At 31.8% G+C, this 25,285-nt stretch overlaps 2 protein-coding genes across 2 annotated transcripts in view; one reads left to right on the forward strand and one right to left on the reverse strand.

The window, feature by feature from the left end:
* The window catches only part of LOC134692592 (phosphoinositide 3-kinase regulatory subunit 4-like), a 61,144-nt gene extending 38,280 nt beyond the window's left edge, over nt 1–22,864 (reverse strand). The window contains exons 1-20 of the mRNA XM_063553050.1: nt 22,817–22,864; nt 21,851–22,015; nt 20,203–20,327; nt 19,538–19,593; nt 19,139–19,288; nt 18,349–18,450; nt 17,265–17,458; nt 16,423–16,549; nt 15,381–15,553; nt 14,286–14,406; nt 13,357–13,452; nt 12,481–12,575; nt 11,930–11,969; nt 10,700–10,782; nt 8,187–8,259; nt 6,674–6,821; nt 5,834–5,880; nt 4,152–4,253; nt 2,861–2,995; nt 802–939 (exon numbers count right to left, since the gene is read on the reverse strand). Coding sequence (XP_063409120.1) covers nt 802–939; nt 2,861–2,995; nt 4,152–4,253; nt 5,834–5,880; nt 6,674–6,821; nt 8,187–8,259; nt 10,700–10,782; nt 11,930–11,969; nt 12,481–12,575; nt 13,357–13,452; nt 14,286–14,406; nt 15,381–15,553; nt 16,423–16,549; nt 17,265–17,458; nt 18,349–18,450; nt 19,139–19,288; nt 19,538–19,593; nt 20,203–20,327; nt 21,851–21,945 — 2,100 coding nt within the window. The 5' untranslated portion in view covers nt 21,946–22,015; nt 22,817–22,864. The remainder of the gene's footprint in view (nt 1–801; nt 940–2,860; nt 2,996–4,151; nt 4,254–5,833; nt 5,881–6,673; nt 6,822–8,186; nt 8,260–10,699; nt 10,783–11,929; nt 11,970–12,480; nt 12,576–13,356; nt 13,453–14,285; nt 14,407–15,380; nt 15,554–16,422; nt 16,550–17,264; nt 17,459–18,348; nt 18,451–19,138; nt 19,289–19,537; nt 19,594–20,202; nt 20,328–21,850; nt 22,016–22,816) is intronic.
* Nucleotides 22,865–23,033: 169 nt separating this feature from the next.
* Nucleotides 23,034–25,285, forward strand: part of LOC134692876 (ATP-binding cassette sub-family F member 3-like) — a 39,076-nt gene continuing 36,824 nt past the window's right edge. The window contains exons 1-3 of the mRNA XM_063553492.1: nt 23,034–23,116; nt 24,334–24,478; nt 24,945–25,098. Coding sequence (XP_063409562.1) covers nt 23,044–23,116; nt 24,334–24,478; nt 24,945–25,098 — 372 coding nt within the window. The 5' untranslated portion in view covers nt 23,034–23,043. The remainder of the gene's footprint in view (nt 23,117–24,333; nt 24,479–24,944; nt 25,099–25,285) is intronic.

The following is a 25,285-nucleotide window of genomic DNA, read 5'->3' on the forward strand; positions in this document are numbered from 1 at the left end:
ACTATACTGAATTAATTTTTCCTTATTTTTTCAGGTTTTTTGTTAATAATCAGTTGGTATTTGTAAAAAAAAAAATTTTTATATCTTTTACATAGATAAAGGACACTTGTCTATAGCTATTTTATCAAATTACACATGTTACACTGTACTTGTCTATAAATTCTTTTAAATAAGATGAATAAATTAAGGCTTTTAAAAAAATCACCAAAATTAGGTTTTTTGTGAGGATAAAAAGTTATAAAAAAACATTGATATTGCAATATACAATGTAATCCATTACATATGAAATAGGGTGTAATTTTAATGTAATCGATTACATTTTTTTAGCAAAGTAATTGTAATTTAATTGATTACATTTTAAAGTAATCGACCCAATCCCTGATCAAAAGGGAGCTTACGTTAATAGAATTAAACAATTAACCAAAGTTTCATGTAAACTGCACAAAGCATTTTTGAGTTATTGTCCTAAAACTGGAAAATCCCCCCTTTTTAAAGAGAAAACCATATAATAGCAAACTTAAGATCTAAAATTTATAAAAATCAAAAGGGAGCTCACGTCAATAGATATAAACAATTTGCCAAAGTTTCATGCAAATTGGTTAAATGGTTTTTGAGTTATTGTCCGATATGTTGACGACGGATAGAAGAATGGACGGACAACAGTATACTGTATACTATTATCATCCTGTAACGGGCGTATAAAAACAGGATGATAATGGTATACAGTATACTGTTGTCCGTCCATTCTTCTACACCGTCAGAATGAAAAAATATCAGACTAATAGTGAAATAGAGACTAACCTCTTTGTTGATTTGTAGAACAGATTTATTAAGGAAGACCTGTACTAGTGGTAACAGTTTACAGTGTATGTCAGCAATGTTGAATGTTTTAGCTACGGCAGAAATAAATCCTACAGCTCCTTGTCTGATCCATATACCCTGAAAAATAGACACAAAAGTGTAAAATAAATTATTGCATTATTTACAATGAATAAATGTAATCTCCCGGGCCCCTAGTCTGATCCATATACCCTGAAAATAGATGCAAAAGTGTAAAATAAATTATTACATTATTTACAATGAATAAACGTGATTTTCCAGTAAAATAAATGGGATAATTTCACTCTTTTGACATTATACAACATTGGATGCTGTCAAGACACTGGCAATGTTTAGAAAAAAATATAGTTCTTTTTTCTTCTTCTTTATTTCCATTAAAAGGTCAACGTAATAAAAAAAAAAACTAATCAAAGAATTAAAATATCGAAAAATATTCAACTCGTAAACAACAACACTGATGATTAATTTAGGCACATTCGTGAATTAATGTGTTGCTCAGTCACTAATTGAATATTTTTCTATATTTTTATTCTTGGATTAGTTATTATACAAATATTCATTGGAGAATTAGTTGTTGATGACAGATCATTGATATAGGTCCTGGTGTACTGTTGTAAATTCATGGCAGTGTCTGTTGTTATTCAATGTTTTACATATTGTAATGTACTATTATATTATTTATTCATTTTTCTGTGCAGAATGTTCTTGTGTTTGTTTGTACTGTATTCTTGTCACGTAGTGTTGTCATTTTTAACGATATTTTTTAACATTGCCATATAGCAGGAGGTTTGGCTAGCCATAAAACCAGGTTCAACTTACCATTTTTTATCTAAATGTCCTGTACCAAGTCAGGAATAAGGCAGTTGCTATCAATAATTCTGTTTCTATGTATGTTGGGGTTTGTTTTTGTAGAAGTTCAGTGTTTCTGTTGATCCGTTGTTTTTGTTCCGACTTATAAGCGAGTATCTACAGTATACTACTGTTTCCTTTATTCAATCACAAGTTTTTTTAGACCTAATAAGATTACGAGGTGGACATATTGTATAGACACAGGTCTATTTGTCAAAGACTACGATTCTTTTCAACAAGAAATCTTATGATTGAAATTGATTGTAAGCTACACTGAAAATTTACAAGTATCTTTACTCTTAAAGATATTTTGTGAAAAGAGCCGCTGGCCTCATAATAACTGTTATTTTTTTTCCCTTGAGTTGATGTCTTCTTGTGGTAAATTTCCACATCTCCTTTTCATATGAAGTTATATTTTAATTTTTTTTTGGTTTGAATCTTCCTGAATATATTTTTGTGTGTTTTTACTCAGCATAAAAGCCTATTTGAACTTTGTTCAACATTTAAATTTGTAGTATTCCTGTGTCTTCAAAAGCTGAGAATATTATAACCCATCAAATTATGATTTATCCACAATATATCTGTTTGTTATTTATTAAGAAAGCACATAGATTTTATAGGTTTCAAGCAATTAGAATGCCCATTTACACAACCATGTTTTTCCCAAGTGAGCAGTCTCTCTTAGTAGTACTATATGACATTATCAAGCTTATAATGGAATGTCACACAAATATCTCTACTACAAGTTGGTCTCAGTGACCTACTTACAGAATGTTCCAGATTGAGATGGGTCTATGTGACCTACTTAAAGAATATGCCAGATTGAGATGGTCTATGTGACCTACTTACCGAATGTGCCAGATTGAGATGGTCTCAGTGACCTACTTACAGAATGTTCCAGATTGAGATGGGTCTATGTGACCTACTTAAAGAATATGCCAGATTGGGATGGTCGATGTGACCTACTTACAGAATGTGCCAGATTGAGGTGGTCTATGTGACCTACTTACAGAATGTGCCAGATTGAGATGGTCTATGTGACCTACTTACAGAATGTGCCAGATTGAGATGGGTCTATGTGACCTACTTACAGAATGTGCCAGATTGAGATGGTCTATGTGACCTACTTACAGAATGTGACAGATTGAGATGGTCAATGTGACCTACTTACAGAATGTGCCAGAAATGGGACAACTTCCTGTAGAAATTCATGCAGCATGGTTTTAGGCAGGAGTCCTAACTCTGTCAGGGACTGTAATGTTCTCAGAGTACGATATACAACAAATTCCTCTGTGTCATTCAATCCCTAAAATTATAGAAAACACTTTTCAAATATTATGTGACATCACTGAATAATAATTATCACCTATTTTGTACTATTCATCAGTTCTATTAGGGTGGCACATGTGGAGCAGGCTCTGCCCACTATTCAAAAGTACATAAGATTATTGTTTTTGGGGGTCCTTCTTCACTTTATTTTTAAAGGTTTAATTATCTGTATCATATTTTCAGGCTCTTTTATATTTATAAGTCTCACTATAAAAAAACCTGTTGACTATATGCTTGACAATAACAAAATGAAAGTAGCCAAAAGGATTCAATAGATACTGTGGAATGTGGATTCATGTATTTTCATGGGTACAAATTCTTATTGGATTATGTAAACTTAAGTTTTCATTTGATTTCCTGGTTTAGCAATCTCTAATAAAGCCTATGTAAAATTTGTAATTCATTGAACATTTGAATTCATGGTTCACCTGTACCAATGAAAATTGGTATCCAACAAATATCAATGAATCCACAGTATAAAGTAAGTATCAATGATTATAGACAATGCTATTCAGATTAAAGACACATTATTAGCATAATCACATACTTCACTGAACTAGTATACATTTTTGTTTAGGGGCCAGCTGAAGCAAGCCTCTGGGAGTGGGAGTTTCTCACTGCATTGAAGACCAATTGAAGCATGACGGGAGTGGGGCCCCCTCTTAGGCAGTCAGTAGGTCACCACTTTTTAAAATATATTGATCCACCCCTGCCCAGCCTATGGATAGGTGACAAATACTTATTTTCACAATGAAAATTGAAGATAAGATATAAAATTGACTATATAGGGGGTTAGCCTTTCATGTGTACTAAATGTTATAATGAAACAGTCCTATTACTTTTTTTGGTATTAATTATATTTGTAAATATCTCTTTAACTTTTACATCTCCATTTTATACATGTATGTTATAATTCGGAGTTTAGTATGGCGCCCATTATCACTGTACTAGTATATATATTTTATAGATATTACGGGCCAGCTGAAGGACGCCTCCAGGTGCAGGAGTTTTTCGCTGCATTGAAGACCTATTGGTGACCTTCTGCTGTTGCCTGTTCTATGTTCGGGTTGTAGTCTCTTTGACACATTCCTGATTTCCATTCTCAAATTTATTTATTGGTATTATTTTCTTACCTGCTCCAATAGAGGTTTAAGTACTGGTGAACTCTGCCATCCAACATAGGCAGCCACACCAACTATGTTGTCGAAGAAAGATCCCCTCAACTTCCAATCAGTCTGAAGAATAAAATAATGTCTAATATTTGTTTTTTGTGAATTGTTTTGTTATAAATTAGGCCTTTAGTTTTCTCAATTACAAGTTTCATAATTTTCTGGTTTGGGCCTTTTTAAAAAGACTAAGCTGTCTATACATTATGTTTTTTTCTCATTGTTGAAGGCCTTATGGTTGCCTTTAATTGCTTACATCCACTTATGAACTTTGATAGATAATTGTCTCTTTGGCAATCATTCCTCATCTCCTTATTTTCATATTTTTGTGTATAATCCATTTTGCGTTCAGCCCTTGTAGAAGAATTTGCCGCAATTTATTTTTTATGGTTTTGCAATTTTCTTAATGTATTTCAATGAGGAAAGCCTCAAGTTTTATATGGTCGTGAAAATTTTCAATCACACATTATTTTCTTCAGTCAAATCGTTGGTTTACATAGAATTCTAATACTGGCCTCAGTGGCCGGACAATGAAAATTGTAAATTCCTCCAACCTGCTACATATATACATTTTGATAATAATTAAATTTTCATTAGCAGAGATATATCATAAAAAACATACTTTGGAAGATTCAGTACAGTTGTTTTAAAATTCTTTTAACAATTCTGTATATTCAGATTCCTCCTTTTTCCATTGTTTTTGTATAAATGAAAATGTTTATATACTCTTTATCAATAAAGCTGCAAAGAAAACCACAGGCAGATTTTTTTTGGGGAAAAAATTGGGTTGATTGAATAGGGAATCACTGAAGCATGACTGGAGCAGCGCTCTCTTAGGCAGTCAGTGGGCCCCCACTTATGAAAAATTCTGGATCTGTCATTAAAAACTGCTGTATAATCCAGAGAGAGGTGTCACATTTTAAAATCTGTGATTATAATTCCCTCCCCCATTAAAAGGTGGTAGTGCAGAGTATGGAGCTAATTACACTTACAGAGAAAGGTCACATCTGCACTGACCAATGAAATGAGCCAAATATACAAAAGGAGTAAGTCCAGTAAGACCCCTTTTCGGCCCCAAAATATAGCAGTTTTACCAAATTGTTAAAATATAAATTTTTAGTGATTTATTGGACAGTAAAATGCTTCTGCTACATAGATATGGGCTGTTTTTGACAATACAATGCACAAATATAGGGTACTAGCACCATTAAGTCATGCTAAATTACTGAAATCTTCAAAATTCTAGCATTTTAGTTAAATTTTAGACGGTTTTCATGTAAAACGAAAGTGGACGCATTCATGTTCATCCTTAATATTGAAATGTGAGTTGTATTTAATGATAAGACATAACATATATAAAGGTTGAGGATGAACATGGATGCGGCCGCCACTTTCATTTTTGACAAAAAAACATCTAAAAAGTGACATTTTTTGGCATATTTGGTAGATTTTTCAAATTTGAGCTTGAATCGGATCATTTTTAATTACTAAAGCGGTTAAAATCTTTTACATAAACTAATTGATTCAAATGAAATAGACACTTAAGTGTTTAAAAAGTGGTCAAAATCTTTCGTCAGATGAACCTGAAATTTGAGGCCATAATTGGTCCTTACCGGACCTACTCCTTTGCATAAAGTACAATAGGTTACCTTGTCATTCAGGAATGTAATCATGTGTGACAACAGAACATCATTGGCTGAAATATACAAACAAACAATCATTAAACGAATGAATTATACTTAATGACAGCTGCTAAGTGAATAAAATAAAATAATATGAACATAAAGAGGCAGGAAGAATATATTAATGAGACAATCAGTTGGTGATAACTAAGACTACTAAAATTGTTTGATGTTGCCTACCCTTGCCTGATAAAGTTGGGTGGTAAGGTAGGGAATTTTGTTTCTCTTTAACAACAACATAAGTTACAGAATTTAGACAAGAAAACAACATACAAAAATAATGCTTGTTTGAATTGCTTTACATTGTCATTTTGGGTCCTTTTATAGCTGACTATGCAGTATGGGCTTTGCTCATTGTTGAAGGCTGTACAGTGACCTATAGTTGTTAATCTCTGTGTCTTTTTGGTATTTTGTGGAAAGTTGTCTCATTGGCATTCATACCACAATCTTCTTTTTTATAAATAGAGCAGGAAACAATCATTTGAAAAAAACTTGATCTGGTTTGTGTCATAAAAAATTTCAGGTATGCTGCTTCTTAGATGTAGGTTTTAAGGCAACATGAAACAATCTTAATTTTATTTTTGGCCTCAGACTTCCTCTAATTATAAAAACTTCATGACACAACCAACCATGTTAAAAGTTGTGTTAAACACTGCTGCTATATAACTGGTGAGGTCTTCTTCTTGTCTAAATAAGCATCCTTAATAAGGATCACCACCATGAGTTATGACGTATAAAGGAATCATTTGGAGCCTGTAGGTCATGAACTTTGAAGCACATCAAGTTCATCAAATTTCAGACTATTACCTTTTTGTCTACCAAAGAATACACAGAGCCTGGTTATACCATTCTCCATCAACGCCTGCTTCACCATATTATCTGGGTCACTCAGTAAGGTCACAACCTTCTGTTGAATTGTCTCTTGTAATGATAACAGCTCCATATCATAGCTTGCCTAGAAAATGTCAAAATTTAAATAAAGCTGAAATTTTTTAGTATCAAAATGAAATAATGATGATCATCCTGTCTTTTGGTTATTGAGATGCTGTGTTATTGACTCATATTCCACATCAGGGTCAATATAATTAATGCGGAGGTACTCAATTATGATGAGTATACAAATCTCTATACTGCTGTAAACCAACTAGTTTTCACAGGCGATTTATTTTCGCGTCTTTGGCAAGTAGAAAAATAACAAGAATATGTAAAATTTTGATCTTTTCACATTTAACTGCATCAAACAAACATGAAAATTGCAAATTAGTATAGTAACGGCTAAACGCGAAACAAAGTTTCCGCAAAAATAAGTTGGTTTACAGTATTTTCAGCAAGAGGATGGGATTAAATATTTACACTGATTTGAAGAGCAGAAGACCTTTCAATAAAGATGTAACAGCAAAAACATTGGGGTTACAAATGGTTTACAAAGCCATAGAACAGAATTTCCAGAGAACTTTTTGAGTGAAAATATGGATTCTTGACCATGAAAAAGCCACATTATTAAGTATTTTACAGGGTATGCAAAATTGCATTGCACTTCCTACCCCTAAAATTTATCAACACATGTGAACACATATCAGCTTCAAAATGAATCATAGGAATTGAATTTTACCTGCTGGCTCATCTTCTATTATTCATATCTATGATGAGATATCTTTTGACATATGAGGACCAAATCAAAGCATGCCTGGCTATTCTCTTTTGGAATAGTGTACAGAAACTCTTGCAATTCTTAGCTAGTTTAATAAACTGTTATCACAGAGATTTGATTTTGTAATTTGATTATGCAAATGTTGACATTAAAATAGCAATACTTAACACATGTAACATGTTACATAAGTTAGGCAAATATTCAAAGTCAATGAATGAGGTACTTGGCTAAGCAATCTCCATGTAAATGAGATGTGCCAATGCTTATACAACTGCATACCAAATATGATTGGCCTACCACTTGTGATTCACTATAAACTCATGACCTAATCACAAACTTATACATTGTTGACGACTCCACAGTTGCCGATGCCGAAAACATCATACCTATGTCTAGCTTATTATATCTGTCAAGCGAGACAAAAACTGTCAATGTGATTATTTTTGCAATTTGAATACAAAAACTTTTTCGTGTACAGTTGTGGTCCAAACATCCCCCATTCCAAAATCATCCTGATAAACTGTGTGAGTAAAACTGAGCACAGAGATAAAGGCAAAGGAAAGGGTGATATAGGCAAAGGGAAGGGTAATGTAGGTAAAGGGAAGGGAGATATAGGTAAAAGGAAGGGTGATATAAACCAAGGGAAGGGTGATATAGGTTGATGTATACCTGGAATGTTGTGCTGTCTGTTTCTTCCTCTTCTTTCTCCTCTAAATCACTTCTCTGCATCATTTCTAAAACCCTGTAAAATATAGAACTGACTACTGTATGATATGACCTCTAAATCACCTCTCTGCATCATATTTAAAACCCTGTAAAATATAGTGCTGTACTGTATGATATGACCAATGAAATGATGCTAAGCAATGCCTTTTTTATTATGAACTGTTATTTCTAAACCTCTTAACATTTTAGCCAACTAAATGACATATGTCAGCCTTAAATAAATCAATTAAGTTATTGTGTATTCTATGCAGAAGGACCCTGATCATAAAACCCTTCTTATGTGTAAAAATTTGTAAGGGTTCTGCAGAACCCAGGGTCTCGCCTATTTTTGCTGTTAATCGCAGGCTCAACAACAATGAGGAAAAAAAACAATAAAAATATTCCTCTTGTTACTATTTTATGATTGTAAGAAAATCTAAGTCCATTTAAAAGTAAATTACAGAAAAAACGAAGTAATCTTTTTTACAATCTGGATACAATCTTATGATCATAAATAAGCTTCTGTCCAAGTTTGGTACAAACCCAGGATAGTTTAAGAAAGTTATTAAAATTTTAAAAACTTTAACCATAAAGTGAATGTAATGTATCCCCGCAGAAAAAACTAAGTCCATTTATAAGTAAAATACGGAAAAATGGATTTATTTATTTACAAAATTTACTTCTGGATACTATTTTATGAAAATAATAATAATAATAATAATCTTTATTTCAAGAGGGTATGCTCAATTAGTACAAACACTATTCTCCCTTGAGGCCCTCACACTCCACTCACAATGCAATTCACACAATTTCTTCATAACAAAGAAAAACATTAGAAAACATAAATCAAAGTTGATACATAGTCATTTAAATATTTCCTGGATTTTCAAGTAAAAACTTAAAGCAGTTTGTTTTAAAAGTATTTATGTTTGACATGTGTCTTCGTGCTTCTGGTAGTTTATTCCATAAAGTTGGGCCAGAATATGAAAAAGATCTTCTAAATGTGTTTGTTCTTGCCTTTGGTATATTAAGTAATTGGGTAGTATTTGATCTAAGTTGCATTCCATTTTTATTTGAAACATAGGAGATTTTGTTAGACAAATATTCTGGAACAGATCCATATAAACATCTATGAACATATAAGGCCTTGTGGTAAATCACACGATCAGTAAATCGAAGCCATGATAACTTTTTAAACATTGTATTAGATGGGGTATCATAAGGAAGTTCAAGAATAATTCTAGCTGCTCGTTTTTGAAGTTTATCTAATCTATTTGTATTTTGGTCACTGGTGTTTCCCCAAATTGTACAACAGTAATCCAAAATAGGGAGAATATAACCATTAAAGTATAACTTTCGTGTTTCAAGGGGTAGGGATTTCTTTATCCTAGACAAAAGATTTAGCCTTGTACTGATTTTTGTGCACAAAGTGTCAATTTGGGCTGACCACTCAAGATTTTCATCAATAAAAACCCCAAGGAGCTTTTCACAATTAACATCTTTAATGTGTGAGTTACCAACACTCAAATTTAGAACATGGTCTGTTTTTGCTAGTTTCTGTCTAGACCCAATAACCATAGATGTAGTTTTTGTTGGATTTATATACATCTTATTTCCCTTGCACCATTCTTCAATTCTTTCTAAATCATTTGTAATGCTGTGCTGGATGGTATTGAGACTACGACCTGTGCAGTGAATGATCATAAACAAGCTTCTGTTCAAGTTTGGTACAAACCCAGGATAGTTTGAGAAAGTTATTAAAATTTTTTAAACTTTAACCACAGAGTGAATGTTTTGTTTCCCCGCAGAAAAAACTAAGTCCATTTATAGTAAAATACGGAAAAAATGGAATTTTATTTTTACAAAATTTACTTCTGGATACTATCTTATAATCATAAACAAGCTTCTGTCACAGTTTGGTAGAAATCCAGTATAGTTTAAGAAAGTTATAAAAATTTCAAAAACTTTAACCACAGAGTGAATATTTGTTGACGCCGCCGATGCCGCCTCCGACGACGCAGACGGAATGTAGGATTGCTTAGTCTCGCTTTTTTTACTAAAGTTGAAAGGCTCGACAATAAATCAAACGGCAGTTTGTGCTAGCTATTTAAACTAATCATTGTATATAGTGGTACAAGTGTCAATGTGAAACCATCCATCCGAGTCACAATTTGTAAAAGAAAACCAGTCAAAGTACGGTTTTCAACACTGAGCATTGGCTCACACTAATCAGCAAGCTATAAAGGGCCCAAAAAATTACCACTGTATTCTTAGCATAATATTTAACAAGAATGTGCCTTCAATATTGTAGAAGCTTCATAGTGCTACGTAGATTTTTGTCTACTGATCGAGTAGCTAGCCTAGCTGCTATCAATATATATGTAGCAGCTAGGCTAGCTACATGTTAAAAAGTCATAAATCTATGTAGCCCTAGGTAGCCTCTAAGATATTGAATGCAGCCCTGACTTGTGGCTTACTTGAGGCCTGTTTCAGCAAGTTGTGCAATATTTTCAGCATATGCTGCTCTCACCATAGCTGATGGATCTTGTGTCAGATTTGACTGGAATGAAGAGAGAAAAACATAGTTACATTTAAAAAAAAACATAAATCAAATTTACTGACTTTATATATCTAAATTAAATTTGAATACCATAACCTCATATCAAGCTTCTAGCTATTTTAATAAAGCGTACATTTTTTCATATGTTCTTGATAAAGTCATTCTCATAAATGGAGAATAAAGCCTGGACTATTGTAACACTATTGTAACATTATTCTTAAATCAAAACCGATTTCACATCTAGTCACAGTACATATGTTATATTAATCATTCACATAAATGGAGAATAAAGCCTGGACTATTGTAACACTATATATTGTAACATTATTCTTAAATCAAAACCGATTTCACATCTAGTCACAGTACATATGTTATATTAATCATGCACATAAATGGAGAATAAGTTAGGAGGTAATGTACTGTACCAGTACACCCTTGCTATACAAATTTTTGTAACATTATTCTTAAGCAGTAAAGATTTCACCTCTATTCACAGTACATATGGTATAGCCCTCATTTCATTTAACATACTATGAATATGTAGTAGTTTTGAAGAAGGATATTGGGGTCATAAACTTAGATTTTATATTTTATAATAGTGTTCTCCTTTTAAAAAGTATATGCTTTAAATCTATGCTTACTTGTACTAAAATATTTGCAAAACATAAAACTTGATATCAATCTCTTTTAGTCATATCAAATAATTTTGATATTATAACTGAACTTCACCTGCTCTTGAGTTGAAACAAAACAAGCATGCTTACATGTATAACCCTGCCACATACTGTATGCATGTGTCTGTCCCAAGTCAGGACCCTGTAATTCAGTGGCTGTTGTTTGTTGCTGTGTTACATATTTGTTTTGTTCATTGTTTTGTACATAAATTAGACCATTAGTTTTCTTGTTTTACATAAATAATTTGGGACCTTTTATAGCTGACTATGCAGTATGGGCATGATGGGCTTTGCTAATTGTTGAAGGCCATACAATGACCTTTAGCTGTTAATGTCTGTGTCATTTGTATCTTGTGAAGAGTTGTCTCATTGACAACCATACCACATCTTCTTTTCTATAATCAATTTAAAATTAATATTTCAAAAACTAATTTCCAAATATTCATATAAATTGATTTAGAAAAATTACTTACCAGTGAAGGGAAAATGTATTCTGGGAAAATGTTGGCATCACTGTTAAATATAAAATAAACAAATTTTATTATAACAATTGTGAGCTGATTCTCAATTAAAAAAAAAAAGAATTTTTTTGGAATCTTTGAAATCCACTTTTTTAAATTTCAACTCGTTTAGTCAAAGATGACATTAGATGGATATGACTATTATGTTTTAGGTCGTTTATGGTCATATAGATCTGTTGTGGTTCTTTTATACATCTTTAGAATCCAAATATTAGGCATTGATGAAGGTAAATCCAGAAAATCATTTCGGATCATAAATTTATGAAAGTGTTGTCTTTATATTTTCTAATCATATTAGTTGTATTATAACGGAAAATAAGAACTAAAAATTGATCTGTGTGTTTTTTTTGTGTCATTGGTATATATTCAACAACTTCAAATTTTGATAATGACAAGCAAATGTATTTTTTTCTTTGTAAATTTGAAATTTATGGGAAAAAATACCATCAATGAACATGTGTTTTGAATTTCAGAAATGAAATCTATATATGAATAATATTTACCTTCGAGGAACAGATTTTATGGTTTTCAGACACTGTGTTATTACTCTGACAAGCTCTGCTCTTACTCGAGGAAAGTGGTCATTTGCAAAATGCAACTGAAAGTGTCAAAATGTAACCAATGCATTTACTCTTAAATTTAAAAAAAAATTATAATGGAAAAAAGTCATTTTTATATTTGTAAAAAGTAAATTCATAAAAATACTGAGCTCCGATGAAAATTCAAGTAGAAAGTCCCTAATCAAATGGCAAAACCAAATGATAAAACACATCAAACAAATGGACAAAAACTGTCATATTCCTGACAAGATACAGGCATTTTCAAATGTAGAAATGATGATTGAACCTGGTTTTATAATGCTAAACCTCTCACTTGTATGACAGTCTCATCAAATTCCATTATATATACAACGATGCATGAACAAAACAGACATAATAGGTAAAATTGTCAAAATTGGGGTACAGCAGTCATCCATATGTCACAATCTCAATTACTACAAAAAACAAACAAATATTTAACAAAGACGCATAAATAGCATTTATTAAATTTAACGACATTCATTGCTTATCTATGTATTTGAAATCAATCCATAAAGAATAGAAATATTTGAAATCCTGTGACTGCATTCACAACTCTGGTGTAGAGTCAGGTGTTTAACCCTTATCAATTAATTCCAAAAATTAAGGAGTCTTGGTGGCTAAGTTATCTAAGACTAAATTACTTCATTTACAGTGAGGTAGTTAGGTGCTTAAACATCATCCAGGGTCAATAACTCTGTCAGAATTTATCATATAAGGAAAAATTCTATTTAGCATTATATCTTTTGTTAGGTGCTAAGATATAAATCATTCAGGGACAATAACTCTGTTGGAACTTACCATATAAGGAACTATTCTATCCAGTATAATATCTGTAGTTAGGTACTTAGAGAAGTCTAGTAGAAGTTGTAAAGCCATTATCTTAGTGTTAAAAAACTGAAGTAAAAAAACCAATATGAATCATAGTGTATACCAATATATCATATGTTGTTTATGTAAAAGTTATGAATTAAACAAAACACTTTAAAGGCTTCAGCCCACAACTATTCTTCACATTGGTTGCAATGTATTTTTTGGTAAAAGTCAAATTGAATTAAAAAAATTGCACTGAATCAAATATGAAATAAATTTAACTGCTTATAGACCATTATCAAGATTATTATTTGAATAAAATATGCTTGTCCCAGGACAATCTATCAGTATTTTTTCTTTTCTGAGCCATATTAACATGCCGATAAAGAAATAACAAAGAATAATTTCTACACTACTTTCATTTTGGCCAAATCACTATTTTCACTTGCAACAATATTTTTTTCTAAATGCTTACATATTTCAATATATATATATGCCCTGCGAGTATCCACTTTGCGAATTAAAGAATTAGTTAGCCTTTTGTTGTGTGTCTATTCATATATTTGATAAGGCTGAGAGAGTATCTATATATACTTAGATATTTGGTACAAGTATTGGTTTTATGTCTTTGATATTAGTTTATACCAGGAAAATATATACTGTAAATTAAGAGGTTTTTATTATTGCGAAAAATGCTACAGGATTGTAAGCGCAATAATTTAAACTTGCATTTTGAAATATTCTATATGAATTAAACAGGATTTTTTTCAAAATCGTAAAAATTAAAATTGCATTTAAGGCTAAAATGACAATATCACAATAATATTAAATGCACGCAATAATTTCTTACAGTATTTTGGGGTCAAACTGATATCTGGACAGTCTGACACAGTTTTTTTTAATTCTTGATTCCTTACGTGTAATTTCCTTGAACTGGATTCCAGTAGTGACAGCACAAGAACCAGTCCAACATTTTCCTCACAGTGATCTTCTTTAACACATAAATTCTTTATTATTTTAGAAAAATCTTTTTTTAATCTGAAATTGAATTACATATACAAATGTTACTAGAAACAAGAATGTGTCCCCAGTACAGGAATGCCCCATCCCCAATATCATTTTCTATTTTCAGTGGATCGTGAAAATGGGATAAAATCTCTAATTTGGCATTAAAATAAGAAAGAGCATATCATAGGGAACATGTTTATTAAGTTTCAAGTTGATTGGACTTCATCAAAAACTAACTTGACCAAAAACTGTAACATGAAGCGGGACAGACGGATAAACAGATGAACGGAATGACGAACCATTGAACCAGAAAACATAATTCCTATAAATGGGGCATAAAAAAGTACTGTGGGTTTGTTTTTATTTGTGGACTACTCACTTTTGAGGATTGAGTTGTTAATAGGTATTTATTTACATATTGTGTAATTCATGGCATTATAGCTTACTATGCTAAATTCTGCAATTCCCAACAATGACAGCCATTTTATCTTTAATATAAATGAATTGATAGTTATTTCATGTACAAACAATACAATAGCCTGTTTTCTCGGAAGTTTAATATATTTTTAATTGAATATAAGAGTGCACTGGTAAGTACAAAAACATGAACTCCTGGTCAGAGAAACAGTCAAAATATTCCATTCTATTTTAACTTCTTACAAATAATAGTAGATGTGTCATCATGAAACTATTATGAAACCCACTAACCCTCTATGGATCTGTAGGGGTTACCAAATGAGGACATTAAACCAATCACATTTCAAAATTTAACTGTATTATGATTGACATGTCAGTCTCCAAGGTTTTATTTGCCCTTGACCTAAAGGTGTGATGATCTTTTATACAAATATTTTATTATTCATAATATATGTTTGACAAGGGTTCAACTGTGATACCAGGTCCTTTATCTTCCATTTTTTAAGTGCTAAATCAAGTTGTCATAGTTATCTTTCGTTTCATACTAAAATCATATTTTAAGTGGCAGATTATGTTGTCATAGCTACCTAATAATTCTGTCGTCAGGAGGTAGAATAGGTGCAGTAGCAAACCTCTGTAGATATAATTTCAAGAAAGAGAAGAAATATTCTGGGAAAGCTTTGCCTCTCTGTTGTATCATATATTCCTCGGCAGACAGTCGGTGGTTTGGTTCTTTTTTTATCATGTGTCTTATCAAGTCCTGAAAAAATGAAAATGAGCTTCAAAGTTTTATGAACCATCCCCCAATTTTTCGAAAAAATGGTTCAGTTTATTGTGAATTCATTGAAAATGTTGATTATATTTACACAAAAGATGTTATAAATAGATATATTATATTTAGTATTTTAGGCTAACTCCTTGTTCACATCTTTTCTGCTTCTTGCATTAAAAAATAAGATTTTTCTATTAACACTAATGAACCTGCCTACATCCTCATCCCAAAAAGTCAGTCAACTGCAACAAAACACATGTCTGTCCCTCTGTCATTTCATTCTGTATGTGCCTGTCCCAAGTCTGGAGCAATAATTCAGTGGTTGCTGTTTGATGCTGTATATCAAATCTTTTTTTGTTTTTTTGTTTTTTTCATAAATCAGGCCATTAGTTTTTTCTATTGAAATGTTTTTTTGTCATTTCGGGGTCCTTTTAGCTGACAATGTGGTTTCAGATTTATTCATTGTTCAAGGCCAAATGTTGACCAATAGTTGTTAATTTCTGTGTCATTTGGTGACTTGTGAAAAGTTGTCTCACTTGCCATCATATCAAATATAATATAATATATAAATAAAGCTCTATGCCAAATAGTCTAAGTAGTAGCTACTGTAATCACTAGCCAGTCAACACTGAGATTGTAAGTTTGAACCCTGCTTGTTTGGGTCCTCTTGACTCCAATCTTAATTGACTAGGATTGTCAGTTTTCCTATTGAAGATCGATAGTTTTCTACAGGCACTCTGGCTTCCTCCACAAACTAAAACTTACTGCCACGAAATACCCCAAAAGAGGTCCTTGAAAGTGGCATTAAAACACAGAATAAATTACTACACCTATTAAGGAAGCATATTATAACTTACCCTTATACTAGCGTCATCTATTTTTTCTAGAACTTTCCATGGACTATATTCTCCATTGATGTAAGCCAATAACTGTGATAAATCAAATGGTGGGGTTCCCTCTGTAAATAACTCAGTTATAACACAGCTGTAATAAAAAATATATATACTTTATTACAAAATAAAGGAAGACTGTGTCTTAGGATATGAATGCCTCTGCTCAAGTTTGTAATTTTCCCAGGTAAATAAGAGTCATAAATCACTGGACAAATTTAAACTCTTTCTACAAGGCTTGGTTCTTAGCATTGTGTATGACCGTGATCAGGATGTTTTTAAGCCTGGGATTTAGGGATCAGGACCCCTTCAATCCCCCCTCATAAAAGGAGGAAATTATCAAAATTATCAACCTTCCAAAGCAGCTGAGATCATCCAGAATTTGTAGGGAGTGGGAGTGTAGTTATTTAGCAGACTCCCAATACTAAATAGTTATATCCAAGAATATATTGCTGTATATTATATATGTTTTTTCGTTTATTGTATTGTACATAAATCAGGCAGTTAGTTTTCTAATTTAAATTTTTTCACATTTCTCATGTCAGGGTGTTTAAAAGGTTGCACTTCTTCTGGGTTTTGCTCATTTTTGAAGGCCTTAAGTTGAACTATATTTGGTGACTCCTAGTTTGTGTTATCTGTGGTGGGAAGTTGTTTACTTGTCAATCAAATCAAATCTTTTCCTTTTCATACAGGTTTCACAAAGCTTGAATTGACGTTTATACAAACTGAGCAAGTAAACCTTCCAAAGTTAAACTCTACAAGCATTAGGAAATTAGCTGTAAATATTTTCATTCAATTTAAATGCCTACCCTGCAGAAAATATATCCATAGCTGGAGTGAGCTCCCCTTTTTTGACATCACTACTATCTGTAATGTCAAGGTTAGCAGTTTGACCTCCGACCTCTGCAGTCTTCCAACCTCCTTCTACAAATCTCTCTGGTGCAACGTAACAAGTTCTACGTCTTGATGTATCAAAGAAATAAGAAAAATCTGAAGGATTGTCCTGAAAAAAATTCAAATAAATCAATGACTTAAGGATGTACTTAGTTGAGGTTTTGGAATAAACATTAAATGTTCTGACTCCTTGGTGTTTTTCCATACGGTACATTTTGCCCCATAACACTTATTTATCTTTTAACATAAGACTTAATAGGTCATTAAAAGGTCATTTGACAAAATTTAAGCAGATTCTTGATTTTCTCTCGTTTGATTGAGAAATTTGTCTTTTGCTATACATTCAATTAAGTGGGTTAATTTATACCCACTAAATCCACAAAAGTTAGTATCCAACATATGATAATAAATCCACAATATTTGACAGTACCAAGTCATAAATATGAAAGTTGATTTCATTTATTTCATGTGTTTGAGATTTTAATTTGCCATCAACTTGATAAAAGACTTTCCGTTTTGAGTTTTCCTTGAAGTTCTGTATTTTAGTTATTCTACTTTTTCAAATATAGGTCATATTTGAAGCTATCAACAACTCAGTTTTATCCTAGAGTAGTAACAGTACTTGAGCCTTTAAAATAGGTCACAGTGACCCACAGAATTTTAAACGATAACATTTCCTGAAATCATAATAATTAATCTGGCATTTTTGTTTGTCACTTTTCAACAATCTCCATATAATAAATGCTTGCAAAAAATATCTGAATTTAGAGTACTGTGCATTAATTATTATTCGTTGGATATCAACTTTTGTGGATTTCGTGGGTAAAGGTTATATTAACCACGAAGTTAAATGTTTAACGAATGACAAATTTCCTATTGGCTTGTATGCAGACCTCTGCAGAACCAGGAAATGAAATATCCACAAACATTTCAGTTTTCTTTAATCCACGAAAATTGGTATCCACCAAAATAAATGAATCCAAATAACCCTATACTGACCTCAGGTAGATAGACTGGTTTAAAACTGGCAAAATCAGACAGAAGTAACCATGTCCATCCTGTAACCATGACATTTTCTGACTTTATATCGCCATGGTAAACCTGAAAAATGTAACCATGGTTACAATAAAAAAAAAAAATTGTGGTAACATTAAATTTAAAAATTATTTAACTTTTGTTTTATATTTCTAAAATACTTGTTATGTCATGTATTTTGATCTGTTGATTTGTGAATCTCAATAAATAATTGGCCTGAAAAGTTATAAAACACCAAGATCTATTTTACTGTGAATCTTGCTGCTTGGTTGTTTATTCTTCATTGGCTGAGGGTATGGCTCAACACACATGTTTAACCCTGTCACATTTTTGTGCCTGTCCAAAGTCAGGAGCCTCTTGCCTTTATTTAGTCTTGTAAGTTTTTTTTAATTTTTGTTCATTAATATGTTTCAGAGTAAAGTAGGATGTCCATTTTCACTGAATCTAGTACGTTTTTTTGTTTAGGGGTTTAGCCTGCATCCATGTATCAGCTTTTCTCCCTTGGTTTATTGGTGTTCTTCGGCTGTTTTTTTCTCTATGGTCAGTTTGTTGTCTCTTTGTCAAATTTTTTTTGATACATTCCCATTCTCTTACATGTATTATAATTTTACTTTGATGGTTTCGGTTTTTATTTGTTTTTTGAAACTTTGGAAATTAAAAGCTTGAAATACTGTATTTCAACCACTAAATGTCTTTTGTGTGGTTGGGTTGCTATCCCAACTTATTGCCATAGCCTTCAAACTCATTTCATTACCTTCATTTTATGACATTGGTTGAGGGCACAGAGTAATTGGAATGCCAGCCATCTTTTCTCTATGTTGATAAGGAATGGTCGTGTACTTATTCTATCATATAAGCTATCTTTTACATACTGTCTTATTAACAAGGCGGCTTTCTCTGATTGCTGTAAATAAAAAAATAATTTCAAATGACATTCCCAAATTAAATGGCACATCAAATAAACTTATATACATGATATACGATTTTTGATTCTTTTAAAACGCAAATATGAATATTCATGAATATGAAAAACTTGGATGTATCCTAAACATGCTAATCATTAAACCATATCAAGAAAATAAGAATTTCGCATAATTAAATAGTCACTATTAAGTGGACTAGAAAGGGTAAATAGGTATAAAAAGTCACTTACCACAGCTTTCTGAAAAGGGAGACAATTGGAAGTTCCATGCAGTCGTGTGTGAATATCTGTGGAAATAAATTAGTATCGTTAAAACTATAACATACATTTCGCTAATAAAAAATCAAATTCTTCCAAGTCAGTATGAAATCTTTACAAAGAAGAAGGTAATAATAATAAAGAACTATTGTTTTGGTTTATGATTTTTTTTAAAAGAAAGAAAAAAAAACATGTAGTGAAAGCCCTTTATGAATTGACCTTCATAAGGAACACTTAAAGCCAAATATTTGAAATCCAAGGGTGTATGAGAGCTGAAACATTTGAATAGTTATTTGACCAAAAAGGGCCTAAATAAAATAGCCCAACCTATTTAAGGTCAACCTTTGTAGCTCAGTCTTTAGATTTCTATGTAATGATGTGTTTTGAGTTCTGTTGTTTGTCTCCCGGTCTTATCTCATCTTTCCATGGCGTTGTTGGTTTATTTTCTACTTTTGAATTTAAATACAACAAATTGAAGTTTTTAAAGACCTTGACTGGCTATACTGCCCTTGCACAGTCGGTCGAGTTTAAATGTCCCCGTGTGACGTCTCTTACGCAAATAACTCTAGCGTCTGGACATTTTGTATAAATCAATTGGTTGTTTTTCTCAACACATAATACATGTAATATGGTCTCACCTTCCATAAAAATTCTATGATCTTTGAGAGGTAAAGATGGGTCATGAATCACAAACACCTTCACAACAACTAGTCCCTCCTTTGTCTTAGCTCGGGCTACCTTGAAAAATCGCGTACTACCCAAGCTGAAACATAATAATATTTTACATAAATTCTGTATTTATTTTTCCAGTACATCAAAAATCGATGATTTTCTTTCAAAAATAGTAAAAATATATATATATATATACATGTATCTATCATCAATCATATCCCCACAAACCCTCATCATGCTAACCGAATACTAAAGTAAGTTGTAAGGAATAATGTATACATCATATATTATATATCAGTATATATTTACATTATATATTTACAAACTTTATACATACATTTGTATTCTCTTTTCAATTGTTTCATATATATTCAGTTATGACCGAGCCTTTTCATAGCTTATTGTGCAGCGTTTGTGCTTGTTGTTGTTGAAGGATTGCTGTAGTGACCTATAGGTTATATACTTGTCCTTTGGTCTCAGGTGGAAAGTTATCTCAATGGCAATTATACAACATCTCCTTAGGTTTGTATAGAGAGAAGACACTAGTACAGTATTTGGAAAAAAAGACACATATAAACATGATAAAAGAGAACAGAAAAAGGGAATGGTTCTATGGTGGATTTTTTTTTTATTGGAAATTATAAAACATCTCCTTATTTTTGTATAGAGACTAGAAAATAGTTCATTTAGTAAATGAAAGAAAGACTCATGAAATAGAGAACAAAAACAGGGAATGTGCCAGTCTGTTCAACTTCAACTTCTTGTCATGATGAGCTAGAGTTCCATGTTAGGAACATCTTAACCTCATCAGTAGTGGACTAGTATTGAATTTTTTTCACTGATTCTCTCCTGGTATTCCAGCTTCCTCCACCAATAGGAAATGACAGCCAAGAAATAGTACTATGTTGATGAATGTGGTGTAAGTAGTTGTTGTATGTTATATCTTTGTCTGCTTCTGTTAAATTTATTCACAGCCCTCTAGCATGTCTAACTTGTTGGGTTGCATCATATGATTTATACAGACTCAGGACAATTTAGAGTGTGGTATATTGATTGACATGACTCAACACCAATCTGATGTTGAACACTGCTTGTTTCATTGTTGGGATACTGTCTTATTGATTTATACCTACCATCTAATATACATGTAGTCTGTTTAAATGTGATTTCTATATAACTTAGAGACCACATCAAAAGTTCAATGAAGAATAAAAAAAAATAATTCACATAGTTTTTTTACTGACCTCCCCACCCCTCTCTTAATTTAAGTTGAGAAAAATTGATTGACCATTAGGGATACATGTAAAATCGATGTCAATTATACAAAGCTTGTAGTAATTTCAACCCCCAAACTATTTGAATAAAGTTTTTTATTCAACATTGATCTTTTGATGTTGTCCCTTATTATAAAAGTTTGCTGAAATATAAATAAAGAACAAGTGAAGAATATATATACATATAATGAACAAACATCATGAACATTGGAAAACTAAATTATTGTTCATTCTTCAAATAAAATAGAGAATGGAAATGGGGAATGTGTCAAGAGATAACAACCCCACCAAAGAGTAAAAACACAGATTTCTTGAAGATTCTTATTGTTACCATGGTTACCTGCATTCAAATTCATATTCTGAAGAAACATCTGTCAAGTACTGTTCTACAGGTAATATTTGCGACGGAGCTATACCCGTCAACTGATTCCCCATTGTGACAGAAAAAGTAACTGGTGTCCTGTTGTTACTCCTGTCTTGTTAACATGATTAGATTACATATTACCTGTGAAAAACAAACAAAAATATTATGTAGATATAGGAAGATGTGGTATGAGTGCCAATGGCGCAACTCATCCATCCTAGTAACAATTTATAAAAGTACTTGTTTTTTCAAATTTCAAATCCCATAATAAATATACATGATATATAAATATATTATACTATATATTATATCAAAAAATCAAAATTAATTGGGTTTGGGCGGCTGAGCATAATATGGGTAAGAAGTCCCCAATTGTATGGTAGAAAAAAATAAAAAAAATAAAAAAAACAGGAAAATTTCCCGAATTTTTCATTCTACTAATGAACTCAAAATCGTTAACTTATTTTTTTAGATCTTCTTCCTGTTCCAGTTTTCCTTGCATTCACGTAGAAATCTAATTCTTTTCCGGTCTTGTTTGCATGAAATTTTCAATAAAATATATATGTATCAGTCTAGTAACATATAAGATTGGAACTCCATACAAATTCATTTTTAATAATTGTTTGATATAAAAAAACGTTACGTTTCCTGATGAAAGCGTTTCTTTTGATTACATCGAATATGACGTCATAACTTAAAGAACGTCACAGCTAATTCGCTAACAACATAACCAAAATCGGGAACGTTCCGCACGGTATTTCGTTTTCTTTTATCAACATTTTGAATTAAAAATATAATGCATACAGACTTCGTCCCCATTCACAGGTTATGCCTGCCTCATATTAGTGAAACTTCCATGTAAAAAATGCTACTTGCTTCAATTTTCAAGCCCAAGTCGCTGTCGTAGAGATAAACGAAAATAATATATACATTTATACCTACATAAATATTTAACAAATGTGAAAGTAGAAACCGGAAACGCCATCGTAGTCTCTAGTTTATATAAATAAATGGTTTATATAAGTATAAGATATTCTTTTCAAATATCCTTTATTCTGTAAATCAAAATAAACAGTTTATTTCATTTTAAAACAAAAAATGAACTGTGTATTCTTAATTCGTCTACCAAATGTAAATAAATTTAGAGATTATATTGTGAAACTGTCAGCATGGCGGACTACGAAGAAGTTTTGACGCAGTGTATTCCAACAATCGACGATGAGATAGTAACCTATGTTAATAGTGAGTGGAGAACAGTGTAGTCATAATCTTATTGAATCCACATTTCATATTCAAATAACATTTTAAGACGTCTAATAGAATTATTTTGCCAAAATCACAGGTGAAAATGTACCGGCTGCATATATTTTTATCATTTTGTCAATTTTTGACAGTGACGTCATCTCCAACAGTTCAACTTCAAGATCATTGTGTAAATTCTAACACAACGTAAAAATCCCAAAATAGTCCTGTCAAAAACAATCTTTTTTGTGGTAATCTACTTGGATTATAATAAAGTAGATTTTAGACAGGATTTTAAAGATGCCCATACATGGGTATAATCGGTTATATCTGAATCCTGTATCAGTTTACCCAGTTATACTTTGTGTTGTAAGAGTTCAATATGAATTGAGATGGCAATAAAAACAATTTATAAATAAGAATTGAAAAGTCAAACATTGAAACTTGACGGTTCACGCTAGTCGCTAGTCGAATGAATCACCAACAAAATCAAATCAAATATATTTTATTGTTAATTAAAGACACCCATTACAGGCAGAATAATCACAAGTTAAATTTGATACAATTGATAACAAAAATCATTACAATGATTACAATGAATAAAAAAGACACTCTTATACATATATATTTTTAAAACAAGAACCTTGCATGAAGTTGACAGCACACACATATTGATCACTGTAGATCTACTTTAAGTTTAATTTTATGCTCCTGCAGTTTCAGAGGAGGCATTAAGTTTTACCAGGCGGAAATATTTTTGTCCATCTTTACGGACGTACACATGTACATGTATGTCCCAAAATTTGATCTGTTCACAAACTTTAGTTTGCCACAACCAAATGTTATGAAACTTATGTACAATGCTTTAATATTACCACAAGACACATATCAAATTATTTGTGTTATTTTAGCTGAAACTTACGTTGTAATAAGATTTAAGGTAAATGTAAGATTTAAATTTTTAATTACAAAAGACCACATTCATGTTGACATTCATTCTGTGCCAGAAAAATACATGTAGGCTGTGTCAATCCTAAGTCAGAGCTGTATCAGGGGTTCACCTCTGCAGTTGTATCAAGAGGAGCATATTTTTTTTTTATAAATATATACACGTTGAAGTACATGCAAATATTTATCACAAGTTGGCAAGATGACTTTACAAGGCTGTCTCCTTTTTAAAATTTTCACATATATATTTATTTTCCATTTGACTGTAGGTATCCTTGAAGATAGCCATGATGATTTTGATGATTCCGATGCTTTGTTTGAGGCCATTGGTGATGTTCTCATGCAAACTGACATTAGCAAATCAGAAGATGAAATTAGACAGATTTGTAAAGATCTACACGATATTTTAATTGGGTAATTATGATTATCCTGAACTTCATATAAAATAAAATATATAGATAAGTCACAAAATCTGCCTGCTAGTAGATACAACAAATTACAATGTACTATGAATTTATTTATTTTTAGTAAATACTTGAAATACAGTTGTTAGGAAATTTGTGAACATTTAAATTTTGGTTCACAAATATTCTTGAAATTTGATACCAGACAATGAATAATGAATCCATAGAATAATGTTTAATCTGTGCAGTTTTCATTGTCTAAATAATAGCTTTCATTCTTAGCAATACTTGCTAAACACTTTTAAACTTTAGAAAACCATCTTCACATATTTCACCATGACATAATTGACAGTTACTGTATATTTTTGATTTATGAGATTGATCATCAGTCTATATCTTTCGCTCTTCTTTTACATGTGTCTAAAAATAAGACATAATTATGGTACTAATTAATATTTTGTATTGAATTGTTATAGGTCAAAGACTGGAACAACTGCAGCCAACATAACCAATGGCACACGTCGGATGCTGAATGCTCCTTTACAGATGTCGGAGATGGTGAAGAAGGAACATGATGAACGTACAGTTACCAGTAGTAATATATGGCTGACTAAAAAGGATATGGGTTCAGTAAGTCATGTAAAATACGTAGAATCTGGGTATGGAATGGGGGGATATGGGTTCAGTAAGTCATGTAAAACACATAGGATCTGGGTATGGAATGGGAGGATAGGGGTTTAGTAAGTCATGTAAAACATATAGGATCTGGGTATGGAATGGGGGGGAGGGATATGGGTTCAGTAGTCATGTGAAACAC

The sequence above is a fragment of the Mytilus trossulus genome, chromosome 12, assembly GCF_036588685.1.
Source record: "Mytilus trossulus isolate FHL-02 chromosome 12, PNRI_Mtr1.1.1.hap1, whole genome shotgun sequence".
Lineage (NCBI taxonomy): Eukaryota > Metazoa > Mollusca > Bivalvia > Mytilida > Mytilidae > Mytilus > Mytilus trossulus.